The following is an 18,167-nucleotide window of genomic DNA, read 5'->3' on the forward strand; positions in this document are numbered from 1 at the left end:
AACTCAATAGATTATAGCCAAGGGAATTATAGCCAAGGGAATTAAATCCAACATATTAGCTGTTACTTCCAGTCACATGCCAATATGTCAATCCGAAAAGTGTTCTCCCTGTGTCTTCACGAGGGTAAACACTGGGCTGGGCCAAAGACAGAGTATTTGGACAACAATATTTACCCCACAAATAAAATCAGAAAGAAAAACTCACTTCACTGAAATATAATTTACAAGAAATACACCTGGGTACATACTCTTAAGTTAAAAAAAAAATCATTACTTACCTATGTCATTTTTCCTTGATATATCACTTTTCTTCAAATTCTGTATTTTAAATAAAAGAGAAAAAAATAAATCTCATCACCATAACAAAGCTAGCAAAACACCAAAAAATATGTCTGGTACACAGTAACACTTCATATTGAAGTGAGACACTGAAGATGAGAGCTTGGAAATGCTTCCCTAAAGAGAGAGACCAAAACTTAAGGGGAAAAAGGCAGCCACGATGTATTTCTATGTCATGACAGAAGGTTCCTACGGGGCTGTCCCTTTCTTCCATGATCTTGGGCAAGTCACATAATTGAGCTGAGGCTCTTTCCTCCTGTATAAAATGAAGCTAATGCTTAACTGGTTTGCAATGTTCCTAGGAGGGATATTTAAAAACTTCTTAAACTCTAAAGCATCACAGACAGTATCAATTCTGGTAGTGTGTTCCTCTTGAAGATAAGCTCCACTAATGATTGTACTCATCATCTTGTGGGCTCAGACATACTGTCAACAGGAATGTTACCACAGTGTTCTCTCCTACCTGAGAAGGAGCGCTGGGGGCCTAGACAGGGCCCCGAGCTGGCCAGCCCGTGGTTCACGAGAATTCATGAACACAGAAGGGGCGTCCTAGAGCCACAGAGCTCCAGACACTGAGATCTGGGTGTGGGCACAGAAATACCTGATCCTGATCCTCAGTAAATCAGGGGAGGAGCTCTTAAAAAATTTCTCTGACAAAGTGCACAGTATCAGCAGCTAAACCTGCCATTTCACTGTCTTCTTCAGCAGACAAGGAGGGAATTTTCTCTCTAATTGCCCTTTTCCGCTTTCAACCACCATATGCTATAATTATGACAATTGGACAGTGGCGAATATCCTTCAATTTACTTCACAAACTGCATGAAGAAATGCAGTTGTGAGTCTTTACCAACAAAACCAGGGACAGCTTAAAAGCCAAGATACAACCACAAAGAGAAGTGTCCTCTTAGAATGCCAAAGGGACTGTGACAATAGACAGGGAGGAGAGAGAGCAACACACCAGGGAGTGTCCACCTTTGGTAGCATTTTCTGAAATTATCTTTGTCTCAAGAACAAAAATACCACTGAGTCGAGAGGAACTCCACAGTTATGTACTGATTTGTTACACCTCAGGATCAAGTGACACTTTACTTAATCCTGATAAAACATGTACTTTTTGGAAAAGCCCACTAAAAAAGACTGGAAAGCTCAAGCCAGGAATCTAAATGTGCTGAGCCAAAGCCAGGTTATTGTCACAAGTCATGGCATCTGCCATACTCTAAATGCCACTCTTGGCCAAGAGAACAGCCTGCTCTTGCAGAAGGAGTGCTGGCCTCAGATCCAGGGAGCCCGCCCAGCTTCCACCATGAACCTGAAGCCCGCTCCTTGGCCATGCTGCCTTCTCCTTTCCAGCCCACAGCTTCAGCTGCCAAATGAAGATCATGGAAAATTAGAAATTTTACATCTAAAAATAGCATTGGAATGGGTAAACAAAATGTGGCATACACACACAATGAAATATTACTGAGCCTTAAAAAAGAAGGAAATTCCGACACATGCTACAACACAGATGAAACTTCAGGGATCATGTTAAGTGAAATAAGCCAGTCACAGAACGAACACTGTAGGATTCCACTTATAAGAGGTCCCTAGAACAGTCCAGTTCATAGAAACAGAAAGTAGAAGGGGCTGCAGGAGGGGAGAACGGGGAGTTGTTGTTTAATCAGGACAGAGTTTTCATTTTGCAAGATGAAAAATGTTCTGGAGATTGCTTGCATAGCAAAACGAATACACTTAACACTGACCACTGAACCGTACACTTAAAAATGGTTAAGATGGTAAATTCTATCTTGTGTATTTTACCACAATTTAAAAACAAATACCATTAGAGATGATCCAATCCAACACTCCCCTTTTACAAATGAGACAGTAGAGACTCAGAGAAAGATTAAGGATTTGCCCAATATCCAAGTCATTCCAGCCACAGAACCAGGATTAAAATCCAGGCCTTTTGACTCCTTTCCAATGTTCCTTTCTTACACCCCCATGACAATGCATGCCCAGTCTTCCTCCAGAGGCATCCTTCAGAAAATGGGCATCATTAGATGGAAACATATTTTGAGAGGAAGCTAAAAGTAATACTTATAACAAAAGTCACCTTTATCAATAACCTAAAAGATAAAAAATATCCTGAACTCGGTGTTTCCAGACTGAATAATTTAAACAAGCTGTAACACCAATGGAACTTTCCACCAGATAACCGGTGGAAATTTTAAATCAACCAAAATTATACATCTTTCTATTTGTTATTAAGCACTGCAGCTCCAACTGGCTGACACAATTGCTAGGAAATGATCAGCCATTTCAAATGGCTCAATTTGTCAACTGTAAAAATAAAGTATCCAAGGAACGGTTGAATTACGTAAACTGCAACGGAACCAAAATGGTCTTGAGTAATTTCCCCTTTGAGAAAGAAAATTAGACTAAATGAACAGAATTGACAGAACATTTAAAATTCTGTCTCCAGCTTCCCTTGTGAAAAGGCTTAGTTCTTCAAGAAAGAAACACATGGTTTGTTTTATTATCTCTGCTGCCACACGTTTCTTACACCAACTATCAAGATCAATCAAAACGTGCTCACTGTCGAAGTTTTATAGTCAACTGGATTGCTATTCAGACAGGAAAGAGATTTGTCTCTAAAACACCTACCCCACAGGCAGCTCCTACTCCAGCCAGGAAAAGACCAATCCAAGGCACCCTCTGCATAGTGTTACTGTTTAAGGCACGACAGATCTGAGTACTTGCACTCCACATATGCAATGCTTCGTTTATAAATTCTTCATGACAAGAAGATAAAACATCCACAAAAGAATTTAATAGGAAATCTTTAAGAAGGAGGAGAAGCAAAAGGGCATCTCCGACCCAGTCACAAATGACCACCGCCACCCACCAGATTTTGAATAAAATGACACAATCAGGACATGCTCCTCAGCGCACTCGAGTCTAAGCCGCTCCCGTCTTCTAATTCTGCCCCCACCACTGACCAGCTCAGGCCTCAGTTTTTCATCTGTAAATTAGGAATAATAATTACAAGACCTCCTGCACAGCGTTGTTGTGAGAGTTTAATTAGATACTATAATGCTGAGCATAGTGTCTGCCCACAGGAAATGCTCCGTAATTGTTAGCTCCTACTCTGGTTATCACCACCGTCTGCTTCAACGGCCACCAAAACCAAGAAAAACAGTTAAGGGCTATGGTTCCTCTTTGTACTTTGATTTGTTTAGGTTCCTCTCGAAGGCTGCATAAGACAGTCCCTGCTGCCATACCAGGGAAACATTTAAATAGGGCCTGGCACTGTTGTAAGTGGTGGGGACAAGCACACACACATTTATTCTTCAAAACAGCTTTCTGAAATAGGTCCTATTACCCCATCTTACAGATGAGGAAGCTGGGGCACAGCAAGGGTCAGTAAGTCGACAGCAGACAGTGGTGGAGCAAGGATGTGAACCTCGGCAGTTTGGCCCTAGTGTCCAGGACATAGTACCACAGCCCCCACAAGATGTAAGGCCGGGCAAAACTGCTGTGTGAAGACAGGCACACGGCCATGGCTGAGGCAACATCCACGGCTGGAGCATGAGCCCGGGTGACAGGCCCCCCCCCAAAAGCTGCGGCAGGTCAGAATCCATGACAGTGCAGGGACCAGGAGTCCAGGAGAGGAGCCTGGGCCCAGAGGTCTGGCCACAGGCAGTACAACGGGCACTGGCAGCGCTCAGGATTGTAATGTGAAGCCAAATCTGATGCCAACCAGTGAATCAAACATTGTTTGAGCAAGGACCCCAGGCCTGAACAGAGCTGGCCTATCTTCTAAAGAGAGCCCTGCCTGGGCCCCTGACTAAGGCAAGCAGAGAGGTGAGGTGGGCGGGAGGCAGCTGATTCTAAGCAGTAGACAAGGAACGGGGCAGATCCTGATCAACTCTGCCGAGAGCGATAAAATGATAATCCTCAATTAATGTGGTTTCATTAAAAGCCCAAACTCCTACCTCCGGGTTCATCTACAGACTTCGGGTAACCTTGGACAAATGGATTCCTCTCTATCTCCCAGTCGCAGGTATGGTCAACAGTAGGTATTTTATCACTGCTTCTCCTGGTGGGATTAAGAGCTTTTTGGCCCTCTGGCCTAAGCACAGACTGAGTTAATGACATTTTTCAAAGGCTTTAATATCTTTGCATGAAAAATGACACTAAGATATAGGACTCTTATCTCTATTTATACTCCTACTTATGTACGTATTTAAAGGTGATACATACAATTCCTCACTTGAAAAGGTTAAAACCCATAGTTGAAAATATGTGCTATAATTTCTAAATTCATTCCACAAAATTTCAATTCCCTGTTAATAACCCTTAGGTAGCACTTTAAATTCATTATAAATAAGCCTTGTTATTGCTAAACACGCACACACATTATGATGCACGCAGCTGTGTAATACAAAATTACAGGGTGAAAAATTCAAGGATTCAGAAAATTTAGATTCTGACTTCATCTTTTAATAGTCACATGACCTCAGCAAATCGCTTAACTTCTCTGAGGGTAAACTTTCTCTGCTATCCATGGGAATATTTGCTTAGCAATAATAGGATCACTGAGAAGAATAAATAGAATGTCTGAAAATGCTTTATTAACCATAAAGGATCTTAAACCATAAGAAATTATTATGATCATTTCCCCTGTGTAGAAATCCCATAGTATAGTTAGAACAGATAATACTCTGTCAGTAAAAGAACCATTCTATTAAAAAATGCTTTTACGCTAATTGTGGGGTAAAAAGTAGCGTTAACTAAGCCTTAATTAAAGACGAAAATATCTCACATTTTTAAAATATTGTTCTCAGATGTTAAACTGATCTAGTGCAAAGCTCAAAAGGTAAAATTTAGATGAGGTTCTTTAATGCAACCAATGACAAAAAAGAGGCAGCTCTCAGGTTTGAGTAAGTGCTGTCCGCTCTCCATCGAGAGAAACCCGGGTCTCGGTTTCTCATTCTGACCATGCAAGGAGCCTGGCAGTCACCTTTGGGGCTCTTGGCCAGTCCCTAACACGCCCTCTCACACGGTGCCAACCTTCAAATGGAGGGATATCCAGGCTCTTGCAACCCTGGAGACACAGCATAACCCTTCTTTAACAGGCTGAGAAAACTGAGCCCAAGGCCAAGATGTGTCAGGAGTGGAGAAAATCACTGTCTCCAAGCAGACTTTGAAAATGTCTAACTCTGTACTAAACACCTTTTCTCTTAAAATGAAATGTGAAACCTAGTAGATGTGCTTTAAGTACTAAAGGCTATTTTCTAAAGCAAGCCTATCCGTAGGTTGTGCCAGGGATGCAAAAACTATGTTGACCAACATTTCACTAATTCATTAAAAAAAAAAGAAATTTGACAACTAGTGAAAGATGAAATATTACAGCCCCCATTAAAGAAAATAAAAACGAATCTGAGACAGGAAGAATAGACTTGATCATTAGAATTAGTACCTTAGACTGCTTGATCTCTTTCTTTATATCTTCAGGAGCCAAAGCAAAGGCTGGAAAAAAAGGAAACATTTTTACATTAAAATTAGCAATTAAGATTCATTCTCACATTCAACAGTTTTGTTTAAATACTGTTGCTTGATACTTCAACAAGACATATTTTCCTCATTTTTCAAAACAGCTACATTGCTGCAAACTAGTACTGCTGGCCGCCTTCATCTCCGGACCTAAAATTATTCATCAGCGCTAAACCGACATGCTTAGGCTACCAAGCTAAAGAAATGAGAATCTACATCAAAGAAATCAGAATCTGTGTGTATCGTTCGTGTCTATAGATATAAACCACAAAACAGATGCACACAGAATACAACTTCTTAGAAACCTCAATTCGGGCACCTTCTCCAGCAAAGGGGAATTCCTGAGAATCCAGAGGGGAGAAGTACAAATTCCCACTCTCGCAATCACTGCCAGAGCCTGGAGGGCAACAGAGCTAAATCTGGAGCAAGCTTCGGTCTCAGGAGTTGCGAGGTTGGAAACGGGATGCAGATATGGCTACCGGCACACAAGGGAGAGTTAACAGAATCCTGCGAAAGCCAGGGAGCCAGCAGAGGGAGAGGAATTAAAATCATTCCCCATCCAGAATGATTTAATGTTTTGAGTGGGAGCCCATAAACAGACAAAGATATCCCTTAGAGACACATCAAGCTTCTACATTAATAATAATAATAACAATAACAACAACATGACAGTAACCCTTTGGAAATACAAAGCAAAATGATAAACCAGTCAGGAAGGTTAACCAGACAAAAAATAATACTTAATTTTACAGTGCAATTCTCCTGAAGACTAAAAGGAAAGCATTTCACAGTTTGCTTTCTCTAATTAGCATTCCCAGGAGAAAATGGGAAATGCCACAGGGCAACAATGTACTGAAAGGGTTGCACAGGCCATCCCATGGAGCAGTGACGTAGCACAAAGGGCATTGGGGGGAGGGCCCCCTGGGTAACAGAGGAGACCCTACTCAGAAGCAGGGGACAGCCATTCGGATGCCTCTGATGCCAAGACATCCATTGCCTCAAATTCTCTCTCCATTAGCATTTGCTCAGAGGAAATAATCTATTCACACTAAGCAGCAAAAGACTAACACGGTTTAATCATTTCCATTTCAGAATGACATTTCAGAAAGCAGGGTGAAAATGAAATGCAAGCCAAATGAACCTCCCTATGTGGAATTCAGATAACGAGAGGTCTTCCATGAGGCCTCCCTGAGACCACCTCGCATAAATAGTAAATCCCCTCTGCACGCCCTCCCCACCCCCAACTCTGCTTTATTTTCCTCCAGAGCACTTACCACCGCTGACATAATATATAAGTATTTGTTCATTGCTTGTCTTATACATTAGTTTACCATAAGCCCCATGAAGGCAGGAATGTCGTTTTATTTACAGTTTACCCCTGAACCTAGAACACAGCGAGCACACAGAAGAACATCAACAAATATTTACCAAATAAATGAATCAATGAATGAACGAACATAAGTCCTCACAATGCCTCTGGGATCACATCCTTAACGGCTGTCTACTCCTTACTCTAGGCAGCATCAATCCAGTAGAATACAGGCATTTAGTGCCCCCTCCACCCCCCGCTGCAAGTTTATTTTCACTAAGATCTGATCTACTTTCTCACTTTTTTACACACACACACACACATAACAAAGCAAATGCAATGTCCAAATCATTCATTAAGTTCTAAGAAGAAAGAAAAGATCTAAACACAAACACCATTTAAATTCTGCTTCTGGGTGCATTCCTGCGCCGCACAACGACATTTTGGTCAAGGACAGATGCATATATGACAGCAGTCCCATGGATTAGTCCCATAGAGCCTAGGTGTGGGGTGGGCTGTACCATCTAGGTTCGTGTAAGTACACTCTATGACGTTCGCACATCAGAACAGTGAAATACCCTAAGGGCACATTTCTCAGAACGTATCTGCATTGTTAAGCAACACGTGACTGTACTTAACTTTTCCGTTTTGTTTTACTTTATTTACCTCCAGGCTAGTATGCACACTTAAATCCCTCAAGAAGATATCAAAAATAGAATTATTAATAAACATCACACAGGGAAGTCAAAACACGTTAACATCATAGAATTCCAGAAAATAGAACATGCTGACAATTTGCGAGATATAAAAACTGTGATCAATCTAACACAATTTTGATTCCAAAATTCATCTCCGCCAACTCCATCAATTCCTAATTCTAAACATAGACAAGCAAAGCTCTCTGGGTTAGAACTTCCTCTTCTATCAAGAAAAAGAACCTCAATTTCCTACCTTCAGTGACTCATCATCTAATACCCAGAGTTTAGTCTGAGCTCACTTTTTTGCAAGACCAGATGGCTGTGTGAAAAAGAAGAGAATGTCAGCACAAAAGCCCCCTGGCCCTTCAGAATTTAGATTCTACACTGAAGAAAAAGTGTGTTTATTTGGTATCAGTTCTGAAAATTACTAATGTATCACCTTTCATAAATAAGCAGCTAATATTATTTGACAGTGTTACTGTTTAAAGCAGGAATTACCTAGAAGAAAGATGTTCCCAATAAATCAAGTGAATTCCACAAACCCTGCTGGTCATAGTCAAGACACCTTTATTCAAACAAGGCTTAACGAAGGTAAGGGCAAACTAGATGTTAGCTCCCTCCAAAAACACACAGGCCTAGTGTTAAAATATCCTTTAAAAGAAAAAAAGTTGTCATTTCTCCATCGTTCTGCTGGGAAATGAAGAACTCCTTTTTCCCATGATAGAAATAAATTATATAATATTTAAAGCAATAACATAAAAAATGCATCAGTTACTTTCAGGCATAAGAGCAAAATCACATGGCAAGATAATCCCCATTAGATGAATATTAAAAAATATATACTAGTTGGTTTCATCTTTATATTTCCATAATCTAAATAAAAGAAATCACAAAGGAACCCGATGCATTTCGAAGGCAGAGAATATACTATACCACTAACAAATTCAATCTTAAAATAATGAATCATTTACAGAACCCCTACCAATGAAATCCCAGGTTTTACAGTTCAAGGAAATGAAGGAGAAATGGTGCAAATAGAAAGGAAAGTGAGAAAAATTAGCAAGGGAGGTAAGAAATTACCTGTCACCTTTGTCACTTTCCATAACACTCACAAGAGCACGCGGTAGAAGTTTACACCACCTGCCTGGGCTGGGGCAGGGTAGCAGCCCCACCCCACCAAAGGGAGCCGCCACCCGGGGCTCAGTGTTTGCTGTTTCGCTTCATACTAATTTCCAGATTCAGTGCGGAAAAAAATATTCTTGAAAGCTTAGCCTTAATGTGCAGTTGGAGAAATATTCCAAGGTAAATCATGCTCTTATATGTCAAACTGCTGTTTAAAAGTAATTTTCCCTTTTCTATTTTCAACATGAACTCCTGTGAATTGCTACAGGGAACTATATTTAAAGTGCAAATCAGGGCAGGCAATAGAAATAAGACCTTTTTCATGATAACTTTAAATAATTCAAACCAACTAATGTGTTAGCACACCTATCCTGAGAGATAAATCAAGATTTTACCACCAACCTGGGACTAAGATTTATAGGCGAGCCCAAGCCCTAGAGTGCAAGGAAACTGGAGAGGAATTAATTGCAATGCATTTAAGCAACACTAATCAACCATCCTTTCTTGTTCCTGGGCGGGGGCGAGGGACCCCACACCAATGCAGGAAAGACGACTATACCTCAACCAGTAACTCCTGTTTTTTGTCCTCCCCAACTCTCCAGTAACACCTATCATAGAAACCAAATTAAATACCAAAAAAACCCAAAAACCACTAAGATGCTAAATAACCCCACCTCAGAGGGGTGCTGCAGGATTAAGTGAGATCATACAAAAAGTGCTTAGCAGGGGTTCAGTCCACATTAACACTAAGCAGACAGTTGCTGTAGTGAAATGATTATGCCAGTCTGGGCAGGGTCTGGGTGATCGTCTGCCCTGCATACCAGCCAGGAGGGAGGGAATAAAACCATGAGGCCCTGGCTCTGCCATCCAGGACAAAGCTCACAGCACACCCTCTGGAAGCTTGCAGCTGGTGCCCCCTCACCCCGCCCCGCGTGGCTCAGGGGCTCACGGGGCACTGCACCACCTTTCCTTCTGACACACTGTGGGAGGGAGCCTTTGGGGCTTCACTTTCTTCCTGTGACCTACTTACAAAGTGGTTCACCCAGTACAGCTCCGCCCCAAGTGGCTCTGCTCCCAGGAGCTTCCCAGGTTTAATTCCAGGTCCTCCAAAGGGGGCCTTAAGCTCCAGGATGCACAGCCGACAGCCAATTTACTTGGTTCCAATAACCTGCTTTGAAGATAATCCACGGCAGCAGAAGGAACGGAAACAAATGCACCCAGCCGAGCGACAGGGGACAGAACCTGCCTTTGCTCCCTCCTCCTCAGACAAACCCATTGTCCCCACGTTGTGGACATGCTGGGTAGCAGCTCCATCCACTGTGGGCACCACCACCCAAACAGCACCGCCACTCCACATAGGCTGAGGACAGAAACAGCCCAGGCAGTGGCTGAGGATCAAACAGTCAAGCATGGGTAATGTGCCTAGAACACCACCTGGCACGCGCTAAGTGGTTTGGATGTTAGCAGCTATTGTTACTTTGGGTGTTAGCAACTTTTATGATTATCACTATTAATTTATATCTTCATTTGCTCAGCAGAAAATCAAAAAGTGGCTGCATGTATATTATGTGCCACACATTATGCTGGGACCTGGGAAGAAGATGAACAAGCAGCTCTGCAAGGAGCTTAGGGTCTCATGTGAGAGACAAGTCCCTCAGTCAGCCACAAAGCGTCAAGAGGCGTGCCCTGCCGGCACTCCTCCTAAGGCCAGTCAGTCGCTAAGGGAGCACCTTAAGGGCAGAGAGGGCACCTCACCCAGGCAGGGCAGAGGGGGACGGGAGAGAGGGGAGTGCTGCCTGGAGCAAGCTCAACACAGTGCTTGGAGAAGTAAGGCCAGGAGACCCGGAAACAGGCTTCTGCCCACAAAGCACAGTAAACAGTCCAGTGTGCCCAGAGCTGGACACCTGGAGCCAGGTGGGGGGGGGGGGATGTGACTGGCGCTGGAGATGAGGCTGGAGATGGCAGGGGCCATATCATGAAAGAGGTTCCTCTTAGGGAGTCTGGTTTTATTCTGGTGCCATGAAAAACTTTCTGAGGCTTTTAAGAAGGCGAGTGCCATGCTGAAATGTGTGCCTTAGACAGGTTTCTAGAGGTAGCATGTTGGGCGGGCTGCTGTTAGTGCCATCAAGTTGATTCTGACTCCTAGCGCCCACTGTGGACAGCAGAGGGGAACCCTGCCTGGTCTTTTTGCACCATCCTTTCACCTTCCGGCGCTACATCAGTGCTCCACTGTTCTTCACAGGGTTTTCATGGCCAGTTTTTTCGGAAGTGGGTGGCCAGGTCCTTTTCGCTAGTCTGTCTTAGTCTGGAAGCTCTGCTGAAACCTGTCCACCATGGGTCACTCTGCCAGTATTTGAAATCCTGATGGCACAGCTTTCAGCATCACAGCAACACACAGTTGCCACAGTGTGACAACTGACAGATGGCTGGTGTGGTTTCCTGAAAATGAACGAATGTTGTCCTAAATGGATAACATTTAGGGCCAGGGAACCCCTTTGCCCCGTTCCATGGGTTCTACGACATTTACAAAGTGATTCAGCCAGTTGAGAGAAGTAATGAAAGGGGACCTGACGTCCCACCCAACTAGGGCAGTGAGCACAGGGACGTGACATTCGTTCTCTTTTGAGCCCACTAACTACTCAAACTTGATCTTGCTCGTCTAAAACACATCTCCTGTTTTATCATAGGAATCAATGGGAAAAGGGAGTATGGAATACAGATTTTTCTTCACTTGACAACAAAGTTTGCCAGGACCAATATATTCTATATGCCAGAGGGTAAACATACTTAACAGGAAGGACAGTAAATGGGGGGGGGGGGGCGGGGGGGGGGGGGGGAGAAACAGGAAATAACCATGTATTTTTGAGAGAAAAAGATTATTTGCTTCTTTGATTCACATCTCACTGAAACAAATGATATGAAAACCCATATGCCACTCAGGACACAAAAACAACAAAATTTCAAGTCAGAGTGTTGGGGAGAGATTCAAAACACCATCCTCACAAGCACGTTACATAGGCTGAGTCACAGGTAAGGGTCACACACCTATTCCAGCACACACTGAAGAGGTCCAAGAGAGCACACACTCAAACACAAGCAAATCAGCACCTCTTACAATTCCTTTATGTTGCAAGAGAACTGCTGAACAGTTACATGTCAGGCTAATTTTTTTAAATACCATTTATGCTTAACTTTTGGGTATCTTATTTTTTTAATACAAAGAGTGGGTTTTAAAAGCACCCATGTCAGTACCACTGTTATTCCATGACATCCACAGCCTGAGACGTTCTAACACCTCTAGGAACTTACTTGTCTATTGTCCAAAAACCTCTGTTCTCACAACCCACTGCTCTAGTTTTTGAGACTCACGATACATACACTACAGACCCTCCAACAGCATTTGAAAATCTCCCAAACAATGCTGAAACCAGAGAAAGACTTCTTCGCCTGAATTCTGGGGTTTCTGGTTACTTTCCCAAGAAGACCAAACACCTGTGCTAAGTATTAGCCTCAATTCCATATGCTGCTCTCTGCAAAACAGCTCCTTACCTCATTTTAAAGACAAAGGAACCAGCAATCATCTTCTCGTTCTATAGATGTGCATGACAGGCATCCAGGGAGAGTTCCAGTTCACACCTGAGCCAAGGATGGCCCAGGCAGGGTTCCCACACCATCCTGCACACACAGCTCATCTGGGGCTTGGTTGAAAATGCAAATCCACAGGCCTCATCTCACATCTTTTTGAATCAGAAAAATCTGAAGCTGGAACCCAGGAATCTGCATTTTAACAAAGGGGCCTCTTTAAGACACTGAGGTGATTCTCCTGTGCACTCAAGTCCACACACACTGCGATGGACAGCTAGACAGGCCCTCCAGGGAACTGAACGGAGCTATTTTCAGTACAGGCCTTGGCCATTTACCTTCTTTACTTCATTCATCCCATAAACAAGGAACAAGCTCCTGCATATGCACCTTCAAGGACGTGGAGAAGGATAAATTCAACAAGATGTGTCAAGAGCCTTGGGCTTCTTACGGGAAGCAAGGATGTAAACTAAAACACATCACCTTTGCAGATCATAAAATACTCTTTTAGGAGTAAAAATAAGTTCTATCCCTAGGAGAAAACGGCATTGCTATGCTTGAGATACATTCAAATCTTATTTGACGATATTTTTACTCATTTTTTTAAGTCTAAATCTGCAGCTTTATACCATACAAATAGACTGTTTTCTTCCCCAACTTCTACCAAATCTTTGGTACACATACATTTTGAGCAAAAGCTTAAACGAATTTATTATGTCAATCAAAGCTCTCTTTAAAAAAAAAAATCTGCTCAAGTTGTCCCCAAATCTCTCTCTTCTGAGAGATTTCCCCTCTGAGCTCCTGACCCACAGATCTAACTGCCCCTCTGACATGGTCCCAGAGCATCACGTGCACCCCAAACTCAGCTCGTCCCAAGTGAACCCATCATCCTCACCTCCTCCTAAAATTAACAGTAAATTTTAGAAAACCGTCTCGGTACTTAATGCTACAGATTTGTACACTTAAAAATGGTTAAAATGATAAATTCTATGTTGTATATATTTAACTGCAATAAAAAGGTTTTGTTTCAAGCTAGTCCTTCTCCACTAGTGCCCGTATCAGTCAACAGCACCACGGGCTGCCCACAGTGACTCACCCGACCCCGCCTTCTCTCAGCCCACCGCACCAATCAATCCTGCGTCTTAGAGCTTCTCAACCATCTCTCACGGGGCTGACTCGAGCAGCCTCCTCTCCGGTCTCCTATGTCCACAACGGCCACCAGCAATCCCTGTTCTACCCGACAACCAGAGTGAGCTTCTTACAACGGAAGTCACATCACATCATTCTCCTATTACAGCCTTCAACAGCTTCCTACTGCTCTAAGGATAAACTTCGGTCCCTGTCAATCTCTCCACTCTGGTCCTTTCTCCATTCCCTTCCTCCAGCACCAAGGCCCCAGGTCCTCCGTCCCCCATGTGCCCCCCACCAGATAACTGATTGGGGTGACCAGATAATTGATTGGGTTGGGGGGGGGAGTTGTCCTATGCATGTAGGATGTTCAGCCACACCCCTAGCTCTAGATGCCAGCAGCACTCCCCGCCAAACCACCCCAGTGACAACCAAAACGTCTCCAGACATCAACAAACGTTCCCGAGGGGCGGGGTGGGGTTGAGAACCACTGCTCAGGACTCCAGGCTAAAGCCGTGTCTCTCCCCGCACCGCGTTCTCACAGCGCTGAGCATGGTGTAGTTAGTTTCTGGTGTAATGCATGTTTAATGTCACCTTCCCTTCGAGACTTCAAGCCACATGAGGGTAGGGACGGACCAGATCTGTCCTCTTCCTGCAATATCCCCAGTGCTTGACACAGAGTAGATATTCAACACTTTTTGAATAAATGAAAGAAACTTTGAGTACAGTTTTCCCTTTTAACACTATCTTTAAATTAACATTTCCTACTAGTTCACATCAGCACCTCCACTGAATCGAGTTTCTCTGGGGGTAGCTTAGTGACTAGAGCTTTGAAACATGGTATTAAGGGAGACTTTCAATCAATAATAGGTCTCATGAACCCCTAACACTATAGTTTTTCCCTTATATTGGGAAAGATGGAATTAACACTCTTGCATATTGTTCTTAAGCAAGAATCTGTGCAACGCCAAAGATGGATCACACAGAATGCTACAAGGAAGTGAAACATCTAAAATTGGCAAACTTCCCATAAGCAATCCCTTTGTGCCTAGAAATCATGCTTCTTTATAATGTTTCTAATGAAAAGATAAAACTCTGGCCCTCAGTGCCCTAAAGGAGGCCAATTATTAGGACTGACTCAAGTACAGGGCCCACAATGTCTGCCCCAGGGGAAGTTAACGAAAGGGTCAGGGCTTCTCCTCCCCACCCCCACCCATTTGAAACAGATGCTCTTCCCCCCAAGGAGTTTGACCACTGGCTACAGGCAAACTCCCCTGGGTCAAGTCCATGACCAAGGAGGCCATGCCAACTTGGGAGTCCCGGACTACCTGGACGACAAAGAATCCACACAGACGGTAAAATCTGTGCCAGTAATATCTGAGTACTGCTTAAACAATAAAAGGAGGGTTAAAAAGGCAAAAAAAAAAAAAAAAACTTGGAGTCAGGCCTGACTCTTGGTGTCCTAAAATGTCTGACTCACTTCAATGAAGAGAATGTGAGCAAGACCTGCCTCAGAAGGAAAAATCATCCCTAATTTTGGCAGGTGCTGAGAAATACAATCTTGACTCATGCAGAGTGGAAACAGGAATAAGAAAGATAAAAGTTAATATCTATTATTTTACCATTGGTTCAAATAGCATTTTGTATCTCGTGCGGTACAAGTCTGGAAATAGGCGATCCAGGACTAACATCGTGCTCCACATCCATCTAGCACCCAGGTGGTGCTATCCTTTCTGCTCTACCATCCTTACTACTGGCTTCCATCTTCAAGGTCACCTCATGGTCACAAGATGGCCACTACGGCTCCTACCATCAGATTCACATAATAGCATTACGAAGAAGGATGAGACAGTGGCAAAAAAAAAAAAAAAAAGGCCTGCATCCCAGCTCGGTGAGCCACCTTTAATAAGCTTTACCAAGAGACCCACCCAAAAATCTCTATAGATAGCTCACTGGCTACCTATTCGCAAGGGCCACTGAAAACTGTATTCTCACTGGACACACTTCCACCTCCATCACCATTCCTCCACCCTTCCCCTTACCCCCTGTATTTCTAGTTGGCTAGGGCTGCCACAACAGAAACCATTCAACAGGGTGGCTTAAACAAGAGAAGTTTATTTCTCACAGTCCTGGAGGCTGGAAGTCCAAGATCAAGGTGTCAGCAGGGTTGGTTTCTGCTGAGACTTCTCTCCCTGGCTTGTAGATGGCTGCCTTCTCACTATGTCCTCACATGGCCCTTTCTCAGTTTGCGTGCATCCATGGCGTCTCTTCCTCTTTTATAAGGACACCATCAGTCCCACTGCGTTAGGGCCCCACTCTTACGAACTCATTTAACCTTAATTACTGCCTTAAGGGTCCTGGCCCCAAACAGAGTCACATGGGATTAAGGCTTCAACATACGAATCTGGGGGACACAATTCAGTCTATAACAGTCTTGATTATCTATGAGAGTTTTAGTCAGGAAAAGAAGGAACTGAGGGTAAGTGAGTAGGCAGACAGCAGTCTCTGCTACAACAGAATCAGGATGTGCTAAAACTGTGATAGATGGCAAAGTTCTAGTATTTTATCTAGTTTGTGCCTCCCATTTGATATGAGAAAACTGAGGCTGAAAGCCATGAGAAGCCACACAGTGTCTGACCTAGAGGTATGAATAAATCTTCTGATTCTAGAACTGGCACCGGACTTTAAAATTGGAATTACAATGAATTTGTCTGTACAAGCATAAGGGTTTAAAATAAATTTTCTTTTGAGAAATTGACTTTTCTCAAAAACTAAAATGAATATGCTACAGTTTGTGGCAAAACTAAACTACATACAGTCAGGCCAACCTTCTAAGGGGTAAATTTAAGGTATTTTTAAACTATCAGGATAGTTCACATGCCTCCGAACTCCTATTATATTCTCTGTTTCAGCAAGATTCCAGGAATCTTGATTTCAACATATATAGAGTGGGTATCACATCTTTGTACATCTTAGTGACCCCCTCCCAACATCAAAGCAGAGCTCAATAAAATGAACTCACGATTTACTTCAGACCTTGAAGAAAACAGCTTCCTGTTTGCACCAATCCATGAAAGCTGTTCACAAAGCCATAATGTCTCATAGAGACTTTTAACAGGTTCTATGTCTCGTTTACTGTGCTTATCTGACAACTTCACAATGCTAATAGACATCTCTAAAAATGTGTTGACATTTTAGTTCATCCTGAAGGTCCTTTAATGTATTATCAAGTTTGAACAGTGCAAATATTCCCCTAAGTGCAGTAAAAAATAGATACACATAGCAATACAAATGTGCATTTCAGCCCATCTACTGAATACATTACACACAAATATTATACCCCCAGTACCTCATTATAAAGTGCAGTGCTATAAATAGAATGCCAGCGCCAGCTACCACCCACCCCATTCGGTGAGGTGCAAAACTTCCAGACAGCAAGCCAACTGATGCAGGAGGAGTCACCTAGCCAGTTTCCCACCCCGCCAGCCTCCCCTTCTCCCAGGGCCGCCCCCAGTAATGCATTCTTTCTTGCACTAAAGCAGATCTCGCCAAGTTCAGCAGCGCCCCACCGTCAAACGCAGCCTTCTCTGCCCAAGGTGCTCCAACATTTTTAATTACATTGTTGCTTGCTTAATCACGCGAATGAACAATTAATTGCCAATTAATCTCGCTCGATTTTCCCACTTACTGAGCACCTATAGAAATGCCAGGGGTACACAAATAAGGTCCTTATTAGGAGAGTTTAAATCTAAAGAAACATGGTCTGTAACGGTCCCGGTGGGCTACCAAAACAGCAATGTACAATAACACTATGTCTTTTCGTAAGTGGCCCCCTTCTGCCATTTCTAAAAATCTGAAATTACTGCCTCTTAGGCTGGAAACACAAAAGTCTGGGTCAGAAGACAATAACCCTGAAAACACGGAAAAGGGAATAATTTTTCCCTCCAGCTTTCAAACTTAAACCTCATCATGAAAGTCAATTATAATGATTTTTTCAAACTTTTATCACATCCTTTTATGATAAACGGGAGAAGACGCTCTTGCGAGGAGAGCGGAGGAAAGCAGCGGCGGGGTATTCCGGCAGCCGCAGACCCGACGAGCCTCGCCCCCGAAGTGCTCTCGAATTCCCCCGCAGCCCCGGGGCTCGGGAAGGCCTCCGCCGACGCCCACGCCGAGGCGGGCCGGGCGCGCCGCTCCTCCCCCGGCTCCCGGACTCCGCAGAGGGGCCGCCGCCCGGGGGCATCGCCGCCACGGCCCGGCGCGGACTCGGAGCCCGCGGGCAGCCCCGAGGGTGCGGGCGCGGGCGGAAGGCGGGGGGCGGGCCGCGGCCGCTCGCCTGCTCTCAAAGTTTCTCGCAGTTGCCGCTTCCTCGGCGCTTCCTGTGGGGGTGGGCGCCGCGCCCCGCCGCCCGGCCGGCCGCTCCCGGCGCAAGGGGGCGGGCAGGCGCCAGG

The 18,167-nt window shown here is 43.9% G+C and overlaps 1 protein-coding gene across 2 annotated transcripts in view; it reads right to left on the reverse strand.

Annotated features, from left to right (window-relative positions):
* The window catches only part of B3GLCT (beta 3-glucosyltransferase), a 95,983-nt gene that overhangs the window by 77,015 nt on the left and 801 nt on the right, over window positions 1–18,167 (reverse strand). For both annotated transcript variants that reach the window (XM_046664853.1, XM_046664852.1), the window contains exons 2-3: window positions 5,804–5,853; window positions 279–318 (exon numbers count right to left, since the gene is read on the reverse strand). In XM_046664853.1, the coding sequence (XP_046520809.1) occupies window positions 279–318; window positions 5,804–5,853 (90 nt within the window). The remainder of the gene's footprint in view (window positions 1–278; window positions 319–5,803; window positions 5,854–18,167) is intronic.

The sequence above is a fragment of the Equus quagga genome, chromosome 6, assembly GCF_021613505.1.
Source record: "Equus quagga isolate Etosha38 chromosome 6, UCLA_HA_Equagga_1.0, whole genome shotgun sequence".
Taxonomy (NCBI): Eukaryota; Metazoa; Chordata; class Mammalia; order Perissodactyla; family Equidae; genus Equus; species Equus quagga.